Here is a 21275-nt window from a genome sequence, read left to right on the forward strand (position 1 = left end):
CTTAAAAAAATACTGAGAATGGGTTCTCACGTCGAACACACCACCCATACACACTAAGTTAGTTTTTAAACAACGCATCAGTCCTTCCTAAAGGTTAATAGTCTGATGTGTTACACACCTTGTTTGAACACTGAAATATCTAATTTAAGGCCAGGATACTGTCGCATGAACTTTAGTACTGCTTCACTTTTCAATTTAGTTCCTCTCAAGCAGAACGGCTATGATTTTAAGTAATGTCTAACATTTTTGTAACCGATCTGGAAAAATCTGAAAAACAATGTCTTTACTCTGCTTAAAAAAAAATGCCCTTCCAATTGCATGCCACTTCGTATTTGGATCTCATTCCAGAGACACATACACAGGTGAAAATTCTATCAGAACCTGGGAAAGGCAGCAATTAATAAACTGACCTTTCCCCTTAAAGTTTGCACAGGATCTTGCCATTTCACTGTTTTCTATACGCTCCACTTTATCAAAGTCAAACAGAACACCGGGAACTACAAGGCGGAAAGGTAACAAGTTGAAACATACACAAAACTGTTCTTTCCAACATCTCATAATCTACGAAAAATGAGAGTCAGAGCCTAAGGTTTTCTTTGTTTTCCTTCTTCTTCATGATTAGCTTGAATATAAAAGAAGCTCTAACCTAGGTTATCAAAATATATTCATATAAATGTATGAGTTATTTCTAATACAAAAGTTAAAAAAAGTCTAAATTCTTAATTTCTGTAATTAAATATCCTAGAGTTCAGTAGGCAGATTTATTTTTGAGCAGCTTGAGAAGACTCCCTTGGCTGAGCACTGTCTGTGGGATTGGGCACAGCTACATTTCTGCTCTTCGATGTGATTTCTCAGCAACAGCAGCACCATCTTCTTCCTCCTCTTCCTCCTCCTCATAGTGTTCCTCTCGGCCTTTGGGGCGGTTGTCCTCTCGAACTTCTTGCTCTTCTCCATCATTGTTTTTATCATCAACCTTAAAAGAAAAAGAGAAACACTAAGTAAGAGATAGAGAATACAGTTAGTGATGTAAACAATTTCCTCTTAAAAAGGTTTAAAATTATTCATTTTTAGCAAAAGGAAACAAGTGAGGAAAAATAATCCTAGAGACAACAGTGTTCGTTTCTCCTAATCCTCAAGCTGTCATAACTTTTCCTAATTCTAAGTTGGCCTGTTAAACTCAGTAGCTCCTCTGAGATACCATCATCCACCGGTACCTCAGGAGCACTGAAGATGCAAAGGTTAAGTGCTCAGTTGCTAACTGAAAGGTTGGCGGTTTGAACCCACCCAGCGGCTCCACTGGAGAAAAACTTGGTGATCTGCTCCCATAGATTACAGCCTTGGAAACCCTATGGGACAGTTCTACTCTGTCATACAGGGGTGCCCTGAGTGGAAAATCGACTCAACAGCACCTAACCACCACCACCACCTCAAGATAAGCAAGTAAGCATCCCTCTACCAAATTATACAAATACAAATATGTATCTTCTATACCTTGTTTGAACACCAAAATATCATACATACATATACACGTGCAAGATATATATGTATCCTACACGTACATTTTCACCGTAAGTCTCTTCAGCATTATGTTCCAATTTCCTTTTTTTCTCTTCAGTCAAATCTTCCTGAATCTGAAACAAAGCAGAGGTACCGCATGACATTTTTATCACTTAAACAACTCCAACAACAATAAATTCTGACCTCCAGAAAGTTCATTCAAAGTAGCAAAAACAAAACTAAACTTAAAAAAAAAAAAAAGATACAAGTTAATGAGTGACTTATGTATCAGGTACAAAGAAATGTATAATACATCTACCATAAAAGTCAATGTGACTGATTCTGATCTAGAACTTTGTGTCTGAATTTCTGATTTCTTTGGATAAGAACTAACAGTCCCAAGTGTAACACGTGGAGAAATTCGGTTTATAAAGCTAAAAATCCCCCCTTTCCAAGTGGAAACAACTACAGAATTCTGAAAGCTCTGGTAGATTTTAAGTCCCATGAAGGCAAGAGGCAACTGTTTTACTCAACTCACTGTCTTCAACACCTAGCACAATTACAACTGCTAAATAAATACACTGGAATAAATTAGTCTATGAATCAATGAATCGATGCAAAAAAAAAATCTGCACAGAAAACAGACACCACTGCCTATATATAAGATAGTAACAATCTAAAGCATTTATTCGATAATTAAGAATAAAATTTTCTGGCTAAAATATCTAGAAAATAGCATGTGGGTGATTATTTCAAATTCTTCATGAAACAGTCTATTACACTGCCTCAAATCCCTACTTCGCTTTAGTGTTCTAACATGACATTTCTGTTTCAAGTGCTTTTCCTTTACGTACTCTATTATTACTGTGTTTCACTGATCCCCATTATTTATGTCAAAATGCAAATCAAAGAAAACAGCCTAATGATATTTTTGCTAAACAATCTCTAATGCATCGGATCATATTCCACAAAAACACAGAGTAAAGTGCTGTCTAACTTGTCGATGATTTTGAAGACCATATTTTGTCAAAAGGTTTAAGTCATTTGAATACATTTTTAAAAACCACTGAGCATCAGTTAAACACAATGTAGTGTCCTGGGGCCAAAAGAAAGACTTCGCTCTCCTAGAATTGTGGTAAAATCGGAATTGCGGGTATGTTGAAAATCTGAAAAACAGGCAAGGGAAGTAAAGTACGCAGATGTTATAATCAAGGAGCAAAAAATGATGGGCCATCTCAAGGTGTCCAGTCCAGGTGAGACACGAATGAACTGCTGTCTCTCAAGACCAGCTTTGGGAGGAACCTGGCCCACCACAGATGCCCTAGACAGAGCCCAGCTTTCATGAACCTCTTCTAACCAGCTACTACACTGACACCAAATACATTCTGAGGACTGAGGCACCAAGCATATTTTGTATTCATTTTCCTGGTGCATCGAGCTAAAGAGAAAACACCTTAGTCTCACTTTATGGCTCTATCAAGGAGCTCTGATGGTATAGCGGTTAAGCATTCGCTGCTAACCAAAAGATGAGCAGTTTGAATCCACAAACCACTCCACAGGAGAAAGATGCAGGGGTCTGCTTTCATAAAGGTTTATGGCCTTGGAGACCCTAATGGGCAGTTCTACTCTGTCCTATACGGTTGCTATGAGTCAGAATCAATTCTACAGCAATTGGTTTGTTGGTTTGGTATGGCTCTATCAGTGGTTCATGGCATCTCCTCTGCCCTTAGAGAATCTCACAGTAACACCTCACAGGATGTTGGGAAGAAAACAATGAAGTACTTATTTTACATTATATGAAGGTCTGATGAATTGAAACATCATTCAGTTACTAAGTGTCCCTGATGATTTCTATTAACATGTCATCTATATAGCCTTAAAATGAAAACAAATTATTATTGAATACTAAACGTGGGTATACTTATGGGGGGGAGAAACTGACTTGAAGCTATGCAGTATGGAAGAGAATATATAAATCAGAGATTGGCGAGTTTTTCTTGTAAAGAGTTTACATAATAAATATTTTTAGCTTTCTAGGCCATAAGGTCTTTGTCACAACTACCCAACTCTACTGTTGTGGTGTAAAAGCACCCATAGACAATAGGTAAGCACATGGCCATGGCTCTATTCCAATAAAACTTTATTTACAAAACAGGCTGCAGGCCAGCTTGCCCACCCGATACAGACTACGGAGTCAGACTTGAACTAAAATTCTGGCTCCGCAGCTTTCCTAGCTGTAGGAACAATAAGGTAATTTGTTTTTATTATGAAATATTTCAAACATGCACAAATAATGGAAATAATTCAACAAAACTCCTATAACCACCACGAAGGCTGAAGAGCTCTCTTGATGCTGCCACACTTGCATCATCTATCACTTTAGTGCTTTTTTTAAAAATTATTTTTAAAAATTCTAGACATGATGTAATCTTGCTCCTACATACCTCAGTGTACATCTCTAAAAATAATGGCCATTCTTCACTCACAGAGCCATAATGTCATTTCCACACCTGAGAAAATGAATAATTTCTTGGTATCAGCTAGTCCATTTCTCTGATTGTCTTAAAAAATGTGTTATGGTTGGTTTGTTCTAATTATGATCCAAACAAAGGCTGGTTCCACTCCCCTTCTTTATCGTTCATGCTTGTCCTGTAAAAAGACCCACATTCTGGAATTGTTTACTTCCTTGTGGTGTCACTTCGCTCATTCATCTAGCCCCCACATTTCCTCTAACTGGAAGTCAGCACTCAGGTGCAACTTAAAAAGTAGGGGTATTTCAGAGGTAGGGGTGTATATTTCATATTTTCCTCACATCAGAAGGTACCTATGTTTGTCCCACTTTCAGTGAGGCTAAAAGTGGCCAGCAAGCGCAGACTGTGACAGCCTGATCCTTCCAAGGTAGAGCTCTCCAACCTCCCTTTATTTAGTGATTTCGTCCATTATTTCTTGAATCAATCATTAATTAGGGTTCACAAAATGGTGACTTTCTATTTCTACCATTCCTTCTGCATTTACTAACTTCTACATAGAACTTGTCCATATTAGCTATTTAGTTACCCTAAGATGCAGTCTGTACAAGAAAGGCAGGATAAATTTTTAATTATTTCCTCAAAACTACCAGTTTTCAGAGTAAGAGTTGATGGTTTAATCACTTCCATAGTGTCCAGTGAGAAGGAAGAGTTATCATCATTAGTAGTATCTGCTTTCTTTCTTTTTTTTTTGGAGAATCATTATAACCCTGGGTCTTTACACATTCAGTATATTTAAGTCACTTACTCTATTCTATGCTCACATACTCCCATCTTTGGCCAATAGGAATTCCTTTATATTGACTCCTGTGTCTTTTTGATATAACACCCTCAGTCCTTGGCAACTTGTGTAAAACAATGAACAAGTATAAGGCTGTTATGGACTCAATTGTGTCCCTTGAAAATGTGTACTAATTTGGTTAGGCCATGATTCCCAATATTATGTGACTGTCCACCATTCTGTCATCTGATGTGATTTTCCTAAAGTGTTGTAAATCCTACCTCTATTATGTTAATGAGATGGGATTATCGGCAGTTATAATAATGAGGCAGGGCCCCGTCTATAAGATTAGATTATGTTTTCAACCAATCTCTTTTGAGATATAAAAGAGGGAAGTGAGCAGAGAGACATGGGGACCTCATTCCACCAAACAACAATAGCTAAGAGAACAGCATGTCCTTAGGATTTGGGGTCCTTGTGCTGAGAAGCCCCTAGACCCAGGGAAGATTGATGACAAGGACCCTTCCCCAGAGCCCAGACAGAAAGCCTTCCCCTGGAGCTGGCACTGTGAATTTGGACTGTTAGCCTCCTAAACTATGAGAGAATAAACTTCCATTTGTGGAAGCCATCCACTCGTGGTATTTGTTATAGCAGCACTAGATAACGAAGACAGAGGATTACTTTCCTCAAAATGGGAATAAAAAACATTATCTTCATTGCCAGGTGACTGCATTTGGATAATTACGCCCAATGTTCATCACGTGCCTGGTATACTGCTTGACACCAAATAAATCCTCCATTACGGTAGCCATGAAAATCAGACCTGGGTGGGTTCTAATCATGGTTCTAAGAGGAACAAGCTGTGTGGCCTTCAATAATTCAGCTAATCTCTCTGAACCTCAAATTTCTTACCTGTAAAATAAAGAGGTTGGGTAAAAATCAGTGATCTTCAATTTTCTGCATGGGGGAGAGGAGTCACAGACTCTTTTAAGATTTTGATAAGATGCAAATGAGAACAAACACACAGCATTTTACATACAAGTTTCAAGACGTTTAGACTCCCCAGAGCTCATCCAGGGCTGCCTTTCCTACAACAGTTTCCCTAAACAGTGTGTCCCTCAAACATCAGCATCAGCTGGGCACTTGTGAAAAATTCTGATTCCTAGGCCCCATGAAAGACAAGATCCCAATCTCCAAGGCTGACATCTCGTAGAGATTCGTATTTTTCACATGCTCTCCAAGGTGACTCTTTGCCACGGCAAAGACTGAGAACCAGTCCTTACCCTTGGGTGACAAGGAATGCCAGGTTAAGAATGTCTCTGGCTAGTGAAATAATCAAGCTTTTACAAGATCTTTCTTTTCTACTCTTGGGATCTATTGTAGAAAATTTATCTTACCAATTGTCAATAAAATATGAGTCAGGAACCACTGATTTAAATTGCTCTTTAGGAAATCCATAAGTGGAAATTTCAGAAAAAAAAAAAAATATATATATATATTTTTTTTATAGAGAATACTGTTAGATATACTTTTTATTTTAGTAGTATGTTCTTCATGTTTGGGGGCAAAGGTACTCAAACTCATCTTAAAGGCATTACTGAAAAGGAAAAAAATGATATGGAGTTTTCTAATTGATCTTTAAAATATGTTTAGATTCATAAGCAGAAGTCAAATGTTACTCTTTTATGATGCAGGCATACCAATTACGTCTTCCACACCTGATCTTTAGTACCCTGCTGATGCTGACACAGCACTTTATCAAAGATTTCCTAACACTACTGGTCTGACAGAGACAGGAGAAATCCCAAAAGTGTGGTCCCCAGACACCCTTTTAACTCAGTACTTAAGTCACTCCTGAGATTCACCCCTCAGCCAAAGATTAGACAGGCTCATAAAACAAACAATAATACACGTAGCCCAACCATGTACATGAGACTAAATGGGCACACCAGTCCAGGGGCAAGGACAAGAAGGCAGGAGGGGACAGGAAAACTGGATGAATAGAAATGAGGAACCCAAGGTCCAGAAGGGGAGAATACTAACAAGTCGCAGGGTTCGCAACCAGTGTCACAAAACAATATGTGTATTAATTATTTAATGAGAAACTAATTTGCTCTGTAAACCTTTAAAGTACAATTAAAAAGAAAAGATTTTCCAACACAGTGTCTCTTTACTCATTTTTATTCTCTGAAATCTAATGTTTGAGGCATTTTAGAAATGGGCCCTATAGGATTTGGCAAAAGTTAATAAATGGTCAAACAAAAAACAAAAAGATACACTGAGTCTGAAATGGGCTTTGGCTAGCTCTGCCCCCATGTGTACTAATGCCTTTCTTTGACCCATCAAAGATGTTATGGAACAAGACAGAAACAAGAAAGCTGAACCTTAAGTAGTCAAAAATGCTAGGATCTAAAGAGGTGGGTGGAATGTGACAAATGAAAGGCCATAGCAACATTAGCTATAGTGATCCACGCCACTGCTAGCTGAGTAATGTTTAACAGAACACCTTCTGCCATCTGGATTGTTGTTGACATGGTGGTTCACAGGCTGGCAATCCCATGCAGCTGTGTGTGTGTATATGTAGCCACAGAGGGTAGCCATAGAACCTTATGCTATACTCTCCCAAGTGTTCAGATCAACCTGTTTTCAGTTAATTGGGTAAACTGAGGCACTTAGATTTTTCCAGCGTCATTTAATCATGCATTCTTTTTGTACATTTAAATAATTTTAAAGTGCAGCTAGTACTTTTTGGCAATGCTATAACTTGTTTGGCTCATAAACCAAAAAAACCCAAACTAGTTGCTGTTGAGTCAATTCCAAATCATGGTGACCCCATGTGTGTCAGGGTTGAATCGGGCTCCATAGGGTTTTTAAGACTGTGACCTTTCGGAAGCAGATCACCAGGCCTTCTTCCGAGGTGCCTCTGGGTGGATTCAAACTGCCAACCTTTCAGTGAGCAATTGAGCATGTAACCATTTATACCACTCAGGGAGTCCTTGTTTGCTCATAAATAGATTAAAAAATCTAGAATGTAAGTAACATGAGGATGGGATCACCATATAAACATATTTCTCCCTCACAACCCCAAACAATAAACAAGGATTGCTGGTTAATAAGAGTCATTTTTATGTCTTAGAAGGATAACATTGCTGCACTAAGATGAAAGAAGGCACAGATAGCACAAATTTCCTAAAAGTCACTTGTTTTGAGTCTTTTACTCTCCAAGTTCTAGTCTACAATTTTGGTGAACTGCTCCCTAGGAGCAGATGCCAATAGCAAAAGTTTTGACTGTGGGATGGGAAGGAAAGGAACTGATGGCAGCACTGGCCTTACTTCCTAGCAGTTAGCTGCAACAGTGAGAGGACTCTGAGATTTAATGGAGATAAAAACAACGCTCAGTTACGTGGCATTTTACTGTTTTCAGAGTGATTCCATATATGTCGTTTCATACATATACACTTAAGAACAATGCAATAGCTGTTCTCACATACAGAAGAAAAAAAAACCAAACCCATTGCCGTCAAGTCAACCAACTCATTGCGACCCTACAGGACAGAGTAGAACTGCCCCATAGGGTTTCCAAGCAGCAGCTGGTGGATTCCAAATGCTGACCCTTTGGCTAACAGCTGAGCCATTATGCCACCACCAGGGCTCCTATCCCATTCTACACTCCCCTCATTTTTTCTCATTTTGCTGAAGTCTGCTGAGAACTTCATATCTAACTATCCCTAGTCCTTGAATGGTATTTGGGAACCACTCTTCTCCTTCCCTCTCAACTGAAGAACTGGGAACAATGGAAAGAGGAGGCAAGATCCAATAACTAAGCATCTCAGAAACTACCAGAAAAATACAGCACAGTCTGAACAAGAGACATTCTGGGGCAGAGTGGAAAGCCACGTGGCGCAGAATCAAGGCATGAGGCAACAGGTCTAAATGAAAGGGGCATGGCTGCTTGCAGCCCATGCAAGAGGGAATCAGAAAGTAGGGACACACATCCCAGACACAGGAATTCTGGGCAGGGAATTAGAAAAAAGGAATTAGAGCCTAAGGCTAGGTGCAGAGAGAGAAAAAGGGCCCTGGTCAGTTCACCAGACCTGAAGGGAGATGAGCAGCTGCTGAGTGAGTGGTTGCCAAGGACAACAATTTCCTCTGTGTTCTCACCATGTCCCCTCTCTGTCTCTTCTACCTCTGAACCCTCGATTTCTCCCTCTATCTTAATTGATGATAATATAGAAATGAAAAGCAATCAGTATTTACTGATTAATATTTTATGTTTACCTTTCTGAATTTTTAAAAAGAAACCAAGGTGAACTTTTTTAATCCCATAAAGATTCCTGGCACCTGACATAATGAAGCAAAATAATATTAGTATACCTATCCTGTTACTACAAGAGAAGCCTACATGAATATCTTTTTCTTGCTGAATGTCTTAATATTCAAGGCTGCTAATTCTCTAATGCCCTTTTCTGACATGACAGCTCAGGATCCTGACTAAGATGAACACCAGGATGAGAAAAGCCAGAGAGTAAAAACATCGCAGGTGACTACAGATGTTGCCAATGGTTGTAAACAGCTACATCCTTTCCTGTTTTTGTGGGCTAAGCACACATTTTAGCATTAGCTCTGAAAAGCTGGCAGATGCAATGAGAACGAACAAACCCAGCCATGGGAACTGTGGGTGTGAGCACAGCAGAGCACACGAATCCAGAGCAGGCTCTCTAGCGTGGGGGAGCGTTTGTCCAGGCTGCCATTTGTCCATTTTCTGGTGCAGTTCCCTCAGGGCCAAAGCCATGTGTTTGTGAGGCAGCTGGCTGAGACGTAGCCGTGAACCAGGCTTTAATTTTTTTTTTTAATCTGAGAAACATCAGGTGGTCCACAAAGAGACTAAACATGGCACTTTGGCCACATACATGTCATATTCCCAAGTACAGAGCTTCGGCAGTCCTCACAGTGGAGCGCTGTGGCTAACTGCTACGGTAACAAGCAGCACTCATCAGTGACATGAATGTGGCACTAATATAGGGAATGCATAAAATCTAATATTCTTAAAGTTTACAGTAAAAAGCAAATTAAAATGACAAGTAATTCTATCCAAATGCATTTTATTCGACTGAGCTCCTCACATATTTTTCTTTATTACTAAATTTTAATTAAGATACTGAAGTCTTATGAGTGAAGAGGGCAAAAGGAGTGATACAGTAATTTACAGAAACATTTGGAGAGCGTTCAGTCTGGTCCGATGAATATTATGGGGTACCTTTTATGAGGCAGGCACTGCAGAGATGTCTCCAGGGAAAAGTCACAAGGCTTAGTTAGGCCAGGCTCCCTCAACATACAGAGCTTTGTCCTTCCCTCTTTTAAGAGGGGAAGAGACAGGAGAAAATATTCTTACAAAAAGATCACATAAATCTAAATCCACAATTCCTACAAAGTCAAATGTGTTCTTAACTCGAAATTTCCAGGGAGAATCAGAGAAACGGATTCCATTTCCCTGTTTTTTGTTATTTTCTAATGGATGTGTCCACCCCATGGTCTCTTTCCTCTTCAAACCACCATTTTTTATCCCGCTTAGGTCTTTCTGAACATTTCTATACAGTGTGTCAAAGACGACGCTGCTAAGGTTTCCTTTATACATAAGGTTAGTGTGAGAGACCAAGCGATTTGACCAGAATCCTGCATTAAATCTTACTACCTCCTCTTCTCCCTCTTCCTGGTACTGTTCATCAACATTATCTTCCTGCTGGTCTGGATTTCCTGCCATCTGTTGAAACAAAAGGAGAGGCTCACATTACTGTACATTGGAGATGGGTTTCACAGTGCACTGAGACAAAGAGCAAGCATGCCACCAGGAAAGCACACTCTGAATGCATCAGTGGCCAGGAAATGCTGAACGATCATTTACAATACAAAGCCCAGGACATCCACTGCTACCTCTCTCACAGGGCAAGCATATAATTTCATATAATGGCCTAAAAACCAACAAAAGTGGCAAACTTCCTGTCAATGTAGTTTATGACCAGCCTTTTACAAAAACCAGGAGTCCATTAAACTATCCAGGTTAAAAATCGCCCTCTGTAGAGGCATCGGAAACCCTGGCGGCATAGTGGTTAAGAGCTATGGCTGCTAACCAATAGGTCAGCAAAGCAAATCCACCAGGAACTCCTTGGAAACTCTATGGGGCAGTTCTACTCTGTCCTACAGGGTCGCTGTGAGTCGGAATTGACTCGACAGCAATGGCTTTGGTTTTGGGTTCGGTAGAGGCATCTGCTTACCACCAAATGCTCCTCCATTTCTGTATTCTCTTGCTTTTGATTGTTCTGTTTTTGCTCCTCATTTTCATCCGGCAGGTTTTCTTCTCTCACTTGTTCGGCTTCCTCAAATTCATCTTCCCCTTGATTATTAGGGTCGTCTGCTGGGTTTATATCTTCTACAGCTGCCCTCTATAAAAGTTTAATAGAAAGTGACCCTCCCCACTTCAAAACCCAGGATCAAATTTAACTTCATTTGAAAGGCCACACACAGGCAGAAAATGAAACCGCCCTTCCCTGGATTGTTTGGATTTACCCTGGTCAAGACTCACAACTATTCAACCCTCCCACTGTCAAAAGACAGAAATCCTGGTTTTTCAGAGGTTGATAAACCAGGGTGAAGTACAAATAGCACTTCTTCTCTGCAACTGATCCCAAAATAGTTCTCAAACCCTACCATCACAAATAAGGTAAGCACAACTGAATAGACAATAAGAAAAATAGCTCACAAAAGCCAAAGGACCAGGTAGGAGGGAAAAAAAAAAAAAGAAAACAAATTAAAATGGGATAATTTAGATGGGAAAAAGGTAACACCTTTCACTGGTACACTGATTTTTATACAAACTTTCCTTTCCAAGCAATTTTTAATGTGTAATAGGTGAACAATGGAGGTCTAGAGTAGTGCAAACAGTTAACACGCTTGGCTGCTAAACAAAAAAAGGCTGGTGGTTTGAGTCCACCCAGAAGTGCCTCAGAAGAAAAGCCTGGTGATCTACTTCCAAAAAATCAGCCACCGAAAATCCTGTGGAGCACAAGTCTACTCTGACACGGATAGGGTCGCCATGAGTCAGGGTCACCTTGCAGGCAATTGGTTTTGTTTTGTTCTGGTGCGGGGAGCGAGAGGTAGTTGAAAGGAGAGAAGGCCCACACCAGACAGAATGTAAGAAGAGGGCTTGGAAAGGAGACAAGATCCAAAGAAGGCTAACTCAAAAGTAAAGGATCAATTCCTAGCATAGAAGAAAGCTTTTTATAACAAACACAACCATGAAACTGAAAGGTGCTGCACTGCTAAGGGACAGGAGGAAAAAGAACAGAGCTAATCCAGTCTTTGCTAACATATTTTGAAAAAATATCCCCCCTCCCAACTCACCCTGCATCCCAGGGTAGTTCTCGGATATTGTGTTCAAAAAATGCCCTTTGTATTTTCAACTTTGGAATTACCTCGATTTTCCACTTAAGCTCCCAAAGCACCTTTTATGATAATACACTTCCCTCACGAAGATTCCGAGCTGTAGAGACTCGGATGGGTAGGAATGCCGATGTTTGTGTGAGCTCCCCCATCTCTCCAGCGTCACAAACAGGACACTTCCTAAAGCAGCACATGCTTCTGGAAGGTGAAGTAGCTACAGAGTAGAATTGAGTTTCTGTGGATGTTCTCTGGACATAAAGATTCTCCTTCAGTTCACTTAAGAGCCTTGAACACGTTCAAGCGGTGACTGTAATCTCAGCCGATACATTATCTGCACATCCCCGGCCCTATACTTCATTCAAGTGCAAACGGTGCTTCCCTGGGAAGGGGGAGAGTGGCAAACGGCTTCACACTAAGCTCTAATTACTCCATGATCTCTTATTACGTGGATTTCTTTTTGTGTTTTACCAATAACTTGTGTGGAAATAAAAATTAACATGTTTTCTTCAGGAAAAAATACTATCAAATATCTTTTGCAAAAGGCTTAAATTTTCACAGAAGTTCATAAAAATGGATACCCTAACTCCAACTCCAACCAAGTAATAAAGATTAACAGGCACAGTCGGCAAATTCAAATAAAACAGTTAAGAAGAGATGAAGAAAGGGACGGAAGGGGCTGATAATTTCTAATTAAAAGAAGGCATGGTAGAAAAAGGCCAGTGTTTCCCGGTGTGTTCCCCAGAACACGTCAGCAGCAGACAGAATAGCGGACTTAGTAGGTAGGTATTATGGCACTACACAACTGTACACAGCATTTCCCAAACGCCTGTGGCTGGAGCACTCATCCTTTCCCAACCCCCTTCGGCCCTTCTCAGGCACACTCGCAGGCTTCTGCACGCAATCTTGCTTTCTTGCTGTCTCGTGGATACTCTCTTGCTCTCTCACTTTTGTTCTCTCCTGAAAGTATTCCAGAGCTCGCATTCCGTGCTGCAGGCAAGTATGTTTGTGACATCTCAGAGCAAGTTAAGTGGGAAAGCCCTTTGCATCAAAGTTGGTTAAGTACCCATCAGGAAGACTTTCTCAATGATTATCAAGGAAGACTATATTAAGCATCTGTTCAGCACTCTGCTGCTAACTGAAAAGGTTGGTGGTTCAAACCCACCCAGTGGCTCCAAGGAAGAAATAGCTGGTGATTTGCTCCCATAAAGATTACAGCCTAGAAAACCCTATGAAGCAGTTCTGCTCTGTCACACAGGGTCGATATGAGTCAGAATCGACTCCACGGCACTCAACAACAACGTAAGTCCACTAAATCCATAAAAACAGGAGTTATAATAAAGGCACAGACTGAATTTTAAAAGCATGGTGGTTGATTTACCAGCAAAAGACGACAGGAGAGCAAAACAAATCATCTACGTATAAATTCAAGAACACAGGGTCTCTCAACATTGGCTTGCCTTACTCGTTGACAGGGCCAAGGCCCTGGACTGTCCAGCTGAACTGGTCCTTTTTTGGTAAACACAAAAGAACATTCCTGGTTATTAGGTCTCTACCTATCTACATGCTAAATTTTCTATAACATCATGGTATCTGAGCAGTTCTTCATTTCTCAAACTGTACTTTATCTATGTATTTATTAAAATACCACTGTACTGCTAGATTACAGAAAGTCACATGACACATATAAAGCCCTAAAAGAGTGCCAGACACACTCAGGAAAGGTGAATTTCCCTTTTCTGATCCCCTCTCCAACTCCCACACTTGTTTTTCTCCATTGTTCAGAGTTACTGCGTATTTCAATGCCTCTCAATTTTGCTTTTCTCAGTTTTATTTTTCCCAATCTAAAAATCCTCTGAGGGGCAATCTTTTGATGTTTTCCTAGAGTAATCTTTAACCCATTCCTATCATACATCATGGTTTATAGTCAACAACATTACTCGTGTCATATACTTATGCAAGCCACCTTCCTTCTGTACTGATGAAATAACAGACGTGTCTAGAGCTAAAGGCATGGTGTGATGCAAACTTGCACATTTCCTTTCTGCCTCATGAGTTTTCAAGAGTTATGACCAGAAAGGAGGACACTTACATCTGCCTCAGGTTCTGGGTTATCTTCTTGGGGCCTTTGTTCTCGAGGTTCATGTCCATTACCTGCATCTTCTTCTGCTTCATCTTGGTGCTGGTTCTCTCTTTCATAAGCTAGAAAAGCAAAGAAACTAAAATCAGACCTATATGAGTCAAGCAGCAATCTTCTAACTCAAAAAACCCCACCAGTGCTCTTTCCTAGAGACCACGTCACCCAGTTTCTCCTCCATCCAGGCTAACTCAACATAGGGCATTATGCCGCAGCTTTGCTGAACAAAGTTATGCCCTTTTTCCAGACTTTGAGCCTAAAAGAGATCGTGTGGATGAGTGACACCATTTTAACCCTCTCAAATAAAGTCAATAACAGACTGCATTTTTTTTTTGCCCCCACTGCACAAAAAGCAAGAACAGTAAGAACTTTTCTTGATAAAAGAAGGCTCAGGCAGTTGCACATTGCTTGTTTGGTAATGTCTGGTAACGTTTGGTAATGTCTGGTAACGTCTGGTAATATCAGAGGAAATAACAAGGTATCAAAAGAAGAAACTGATCACGTTTCAGGAAATGAAAAAAGAACACCCCATCATCTGTAGAGCTCAAAAATGAACATGATCCATCCGTGTTCTCTGAAATGGAAATGATGACAGCCACAAGAGAGATATGCCACACATTTATACTCACGCAGGCATTTACTTCCTTTTTGGGGGGAAAAAAAAGTTCAGATAAACAAAATTTTAAGAGCATATAAAGAGAAGAACAAATAACTTTTTAAAATAAGTGAGACTCAAGAGGAAGGTTTAAACACGTAGACAGTAGTTACTCTATAGAAAATAAACACATGGGTAACTTGCCATCAAGTTTCAAGTGCACAGAGGGATTTATTAAGTAAAGAAGGGAACAAACAAACATAGTCTTGCTGATAATGAACAAAAGAGCTTCAGGTGCCACATGGGGGACATAAGGAAAACAATTTGACCCTAAGCGCTATAAAATACCAGAACAGGCTATTGAGGGAGCTTGTGTAATCACCTTCCTTTAGACTCTTCAGAGGAGGATGCATATGTAAGTGTTAGTGTTGCCAGAGAGACAGTTACTTTCTACTTTTAAGACCACAGTAAGCAATGGCTGATAAATTTTTACCAGTAGATATTCACAATAAATCAAAGTTACTACTGACTAAAGTGGAAACATTTAAAGACAATGATCTAAAGGCTTCCAAGATAAGGATAAAATGTAGAAGTTTCCTAAACCATAAAAGTCCAATGAAATAACTATTTAATATATACAAAACTTAAACTATGGAGAAAATGTTTGGAAACAGATTATCCTGGATAATTTTGGCTACCAGTGAGTACTGTTTGGGGAATTAAGAAAAACATGCAACAATTAAAGACCCGTGATTCACAAATCTGCCTTGCACTTACTCACGTGTGCATAACAGCTTATCAATATTATATAATATTACTATCACGGATTGAATTGTGTCACCCAAAAATATGTCAACTTGGCTAGGTCATGATTGCCAGTATTGTGTGACTGTCCACCATTTTGTCATCTGATGTGATTTTCCTATGTATTGTCAACCCTTACCTCTATGATGCTAATGATATGGGATTAGTAGCAGTTATGCTGACTCAATCTACAAAATTAATCTACAATTTAAGCCAATCTCTTTTGAGATATAAAAGGGAGAAGTGAACAGAAAGACAGGGGGACCTCATACCACCAAGAAAGCAGTGCCAGGAGCAGAGCGTGTCCTTTGGACCTGAGGTTCCTGCGCAGAGAAGCTCCTAGGCCAACGGAAGATTGAGTGTAAGGACCTTCCCCCCAGAGTTGACAGAGAAAGAAAGCCCTCCCCTGGAGCTGGTGCCCTGAATTTGGACTTCCAGCCTACCAGACTGTGAGAGAATAAATTTCTCTTTGTTAAAGCCATCCACTTTTGGTATTTCTGTTACAGCAGCATTAGATGACCAAGACAACTACCAAGTAAATTTACTAAACACTCATCATTTAAGAAGTCTCACCACCTCCTTCCTCTTCTTGGATGCCCTGGTCCTCTGCTCCCTGAACAATATCATTGTCCACAGCATCATAGCGAGCTTGTTGCCTGTAAGGGACACAAACATCAGAAATTCAGTGATACTGATTAGGTGGCACAGTTCTACATAGGTCATTCACTTTTACAGTAATGATAAACAAGGTTTTTCAAAAAGCAATGAAAAAAAATTTTTAAATGTATACCACACCAAAAACCCACTGCCATCAAGTGGGCTCCTACTTATAGCAACCCTATAGGACAGAGTAGAACTGCCCCATAAGGTTTCCAAGGAGTGGCTGGTGGATTTGAACTGCTGACCTTTTGGTTAGCAGCACAGCTCTTAACCACTGCGCCACTAGGGCTCCATATTATATACATACATACACAACGTACAATACCTATTACCACTCCCATTGCCGCGGAGTTGATTCTGACTCATAACAGCCCTACAGGATAAAGGAGAACTGCCCCATAAGTTTTCCAAGGAGCGGCTGTTAGATTCGAACCGCCGACCTTTTGGTTCGCAGCAGAGTGATTATACGGCTCTGTATACAATTGGGTATAATAAAGATTCCATACACAGTTTCAAAAGATACCTTAAAAAGGTTGAACACCTTCCAACAATAAAATTAGCACAAAACCTGCCAGGTTATTCTGAAACCTAAACTATAATTTTTAAGCAGAAAAAATATTGTTTTTAAAATTAATATTTGGCATTTCTCAAGAAGTACTACCTCACCTACACAAGCAATATGAGCCTCTCGAGTTCAAGGACGGCAACTACACAAAACCGTTTTAAGTCTGCTTATGAAAACCAGGTAAGCGCTGTCTAAGCCCATCAGGAGGGGAAGGCTACCGTGGCTGCTCTTGGCGCTGCTGCTGGCCCTCCTCGTGTTCGGCCTGCCTCTGCCGGGCCAGCTCTCTCTCCCGAAGCTGCTGCTGCTGCTGTTGCTGCTGTTGCTGCTGCTGTTGCTGCTGCTGCTGCTGCTGCCGCTGCCATAACAGGTGTCCCTGCAGCCTCTGCTGGTGCAAAGCTTCCTGGCGTTCTCTCAACCTCTGGGCCTCCTCCGCCTGCCTTGCCGCCAGTCTCTGCTGTTCGAGCTGCTCCTCAAATGGCGATCGGAATTTGGTAGCTGGGTTGGTGGAAGGATACGCCTGGGGAAAAAGCAGTCAACTCCTCTGAGTTATCCACAAATTCATTTGCTTCTCATGAAAAACCCAGAAGGCATAGAGTCCCAGGGTTCCTGTTTCCCAACTTTCTCTAAATTGCCCTTGCTTCTTTTTACAGCTGAGCTTGCCAATATGCTGGCATGTGACAGATTTTCAATGTGCTGCCTCTCACATGGAACACGGAGCACAAGAGAAGGAATACGTTTCAAACCTTATTTAAATGTATGTCCAAAAGGCTCTGATATAAAGGTTTTTTCCTTTAATATTTAAAAATAAAGCCACTTCTCCTATCCCAACCAGCAAAGCACAGGTCCAGCAGATTTGAAGTGGATGACCTCGTACCTCAGCATGAGCACGCCCTTCCAGAAGGTTGGCTTCTTCTTTTTGTTCGTGCTGTTCTTTCCACTCCTGGTCCTGCTCCTCTGGCGATGGATCATGTTCCTCCTCCAGGTGTTCCGCCTGCCCGACCTGCTCCATTTCCTCCTCTTCAAGCGCCTTTCTGTGCTCCTCCTCCACCTGACGCTCCTCAGGCTCTCTGGCTTCCACTTCTTGTTGGTTCGGCTCTGCTGCAGCCTGAGTTTCCACCCCCTTCTGTGTGGGAGGATAAACCTTCGGTTCTTCTGGTCTTCCAGGGGCTGCTCCATGCTTCTGCCCCACATCACCATTTCGAGACACCTAAGACAAACACATCGTTGGAAATGACACTCTTCTATTTCAAAAGTGATATAATAATGTGCCTATGGGTCTACAAGATAAGCAAAATACTGAAGTCTAGAAATATACAGTCCTGACTTAAAAATACAGCTGTGATGGAATCACTTAACTCTTCTCATTGTGTAACCTCACCTACAAAAACAGGTAATATAAGCAAAATTTCATCTCAGAAAGAAATAAGTAACTTGGAATGTATAAGCCATTAAGTGACTCTGCCTCAAAAGTAGACCTTTCCCTCAAAGGCAATCTAACTCCTGTTTTCTTTTAGGACAAAAAGGGGAAAAACCCTTAAACTTCAAGAGATGAAACAATTATGTTATTTTCCTCATTGTAAGTTGTTTTCATTAATTATTGAAAATAATAAGAGGACAAGTTGGCCTTATTTTTTATTAGTTTGGCTTACTCATGAAAAAGAATATCATCATAAGTGGACATCCATGGTAGTTAAAAATAATGTCCATTAGGCAAGATACAATAACACATTTCTTCATGAGCCAGAAGGAATCTTTTGTAAATATTTTGTATTGTTAATACAGAAAACCCTAAACAGAAAAAATAGAGTCTTTTTTAGGATACTCCTCTAAAACTGGTTGACGGAAATCAGTTTTCCCTACAAGTTTCAAAGATTTCTATACGATCTTCCTTACTTTAAAACAGGGAAAGAGACGTTATAACACCAATAGGGACATATGCCGACCCTTTCCCTCCTAACTGTCTTTATCAGAAAAATCACTTCTTTGATCAGATTGTTCTCCTATAGCTGAAATAAAGGTGAAGCTTCTAGTATTAAATTAGCAGAAATACAGCTACCATACTTGAGGAACTGGATTGTATAAATAAGAAGCTGGAGAACAAAATCCTTTCTGAGACATCTGAGAACCACCTGTGGAGCTATGCACTATAGCAACATCCTCACCTTCTCTGGCAAGCGTGACACAACACTGCTGCAGCATTAGATGAAATCTTACTTCTCTGAAGGGCCCTAAGTGTGCTTTCAAACAGCTGCCATTTCTCTTCACAACATCCTTGTGAGGAGGGTTAGAGCAGACATCTCCACCTCACAGATGGAAAAACGGAAGCTCTGAGTCATTAAAGGATTAATCCAGTATACTGGGAGTCAAATCAGGGTGGAGAACAGAACCAATTCCCAGGCCAGGGATCCATCATGTTTTCTTAAATTAGTAGTCACACAAGACCCAGAAAAAAAACAAGAGTTCATGAGGACACTGACGATGTCCATGAAGGCATGCTCCTGCAGACTAAGGACACTCATGTAAACTTAATTATTTCCAGAAGATGGCAACTCAAGTGCAGGTCTTCTCAAATATTTATTGTTAAAAACAACTTTGTCAGGGGGAAGGATAACCATACTTCTCACTTTTCTTACACAGATGACCACAAAAATAACTTAGTAAGAATTAATAAGGGTGACACGATTTTAAATGTTCCACTTACGAGGTACACTTAAGTAGGGTTTGATTTATATGAAGAACAAGAATACAAAAAAGTAGATTATGAGACTAGGACTCATACCTATTACAGTTTTATAAAGGCCTTTTTATACAATTTTGACACGTTCTATATGGACTTAACACTGTGCCAAGTTGAAACGTATTATCTAATACTTGAGTAGACTGTACATAATATCCTCATGATCATTTAACCTTCTCACCCTACCAAAACACCCAAATCAAAACAAACAAAAAATGTTAAAAATCGAGGCACTGCAGCTCTTAAGACAAATAAACCCAGATGAAGAAAGACAAAACCAGTAGTAAAGTCTTTCTCAGAAAATACTTTAACGTTAGTGTTTCTCAAAGGGTGCTCCCTCACCAGCTGAGCCACTTAGAAATGCAAATCAGGAACTCTTGGGTGGGTCCAGCAGTGAGTGTTTTAACAGTCCCTGCTGGGGCGCTGATATCTGCTATAATTTGAGAACCACTGTTCTATAGGAAGGGTGGGCAATACTGAGAGCAGTTCACCTGATGACAGCTTGACAGAGAAAAAGACCTAACCACAGATTACAGCTCATGTCGCTTACCTCCTGTGGCTCTTCGCTCAGTTTCTCTTTTGTGCTGTAACCTCGTGGAGAATGTACCACCAGGGTAACATTTTGTTCCTCAGCTCGTTCAGGTTTTCGAAAGCTTGGAATCCTATTCAGAGTGTCTTTCAGTTGTTTATATTCTGCAACTTGAGTCTGCATATAAATTGCACATTTGGATGCAAATGGCACAATTTGAAGAGAAAAAAAGATGTCATTCATAGATGAGTATTTGGGCTTACTGGAACAGTAGACAAAAATATTATACCTAAACACCAGTTAAGGGGAATATGCAGATGGTGCCCATGCATTAGCTCTTCTTACTCTGACATGCTTAATTGTTTCTGAGCACATGCAAATTGGAATTAGAGTTAGAGGAAACAGAGAAATATTTTAGAAAGATGTTAGCTTATCATGCTGCATTAAAAAAAGTCAGAATTTTATAAATGACCTTCTAATACAAATATCATTATTAAAACTAAGACAACTATGCAACCAATGTTTCACAGCTTTAAAAAATCTATTAAAAATTCACACAATGATACAAATACAAGTGCAGATATTTTTTCTCAAGATGAGTTTTCAGTGGAAAAGAATCATAGGTTTAAAATTATATATATCTTTCCATCACTTCAGCCACTCCCCACCCCCAACTTGCACTCAAATAAGGTCCCTTACTGCCCAGAACCCTTCCTGTACTGTGCTTTGCAACTCTGGAAAGCAGTGGCATAGGAGTGAAACGAGGCTGGACTCTTACTCCCCAATCCTGCATGTCCTTTTCTTCTAAACTGGCAAAGCCATTAATGTAGATATAGGACTGAAATAAGCTCATACAGGGGTGTGTGCGCGCGTGCTCGTGTGTGTGCGTGCGCGCGTTTTCAATAAAGACAAATATACTTAGTTCAAGGAGCCCTGGTGGCACAGTGGTTAAAGCACTTGGCTGCTAATCAAAAGGTTGGTGGTTCGAACCCACCAGCCACTCCCGGAAAAAGATGTGGAAGTCTGCTTCCGCAAAGATTATAGCCTTGGAAACTCTATGGGACAGTT

At 40.3% G+C, this 21275-nt stretch overlaps 1 protein-coding gene across 12 annotated transcripts in view; it reads right to left on the reverse strand.

Moving 5' to 3' along the window:
* Positions 1–585: 585 nt before the first annotated feature.
* Positions 586–21275, reverse strand: part of GOLIM4 (golgi integral membrane protein 4) — a 97978-nt gene continuing 77288 nt past the window's right edge. For 7 of the 12 annotated variants that reach the window (XM_064275438.1, XM_010596046.3, XM_064275439.1 and 4 more), the window contains 9 exons: positions 20229–20384; positions 17816–18148; positions 17160–17458; positions 16290–16372; positions 14273–14382; positions 11019–11186; positions 10439–10507; positions 1560–1631; positions 586–973 (listed from right to left, as the gene is read on the reverse strand). In XM_064275438.1, the coding sequence (XP_064131508.1) occupies positions 824–973; positions 1560–1631; positions 10439–10507; positions 11019–11186; positions 14273–14382; positions 16290–16372; positions 17160–17458; positions 17816–18148; positions 20229–20384 (1440 nt within the window). In that variant the 3' untranslated portion in view covers positions 586–823. Of the gene's footprint in view, positions 974–1559; positions 1632–10438; positions 10508–11018; positions 11187–11464; positions 13690–14272; positions 14383–16289; positions 16373–17159; positions 17459–17815; positions 18149–20228; positions 20385–21275 lie in introns of those variants that run through there. The other 5 variants (XM_023555534.2, XM_010596049.3, XM_064275437.1 and 2 more) reach the window with 3 other exon arrangements.

The sequence above is a fragment of the Loxodonta africana genome, chromosome 23 (genome assembly GCF_030014295.1).
Source record: "Loxodonta africana isolate mLoxAfr1 chromosome 23, mLoxAfr1.hap2, whole genome shotgun sequence".
In the NCBI taxonomy this organism is placed as follows: domain Eukaryota; kingdom Metazoa; phylum Chordata; class Mammalia; order Proboscidea; family Elephantidae; genus Loxodonta; species Loxodonta africana.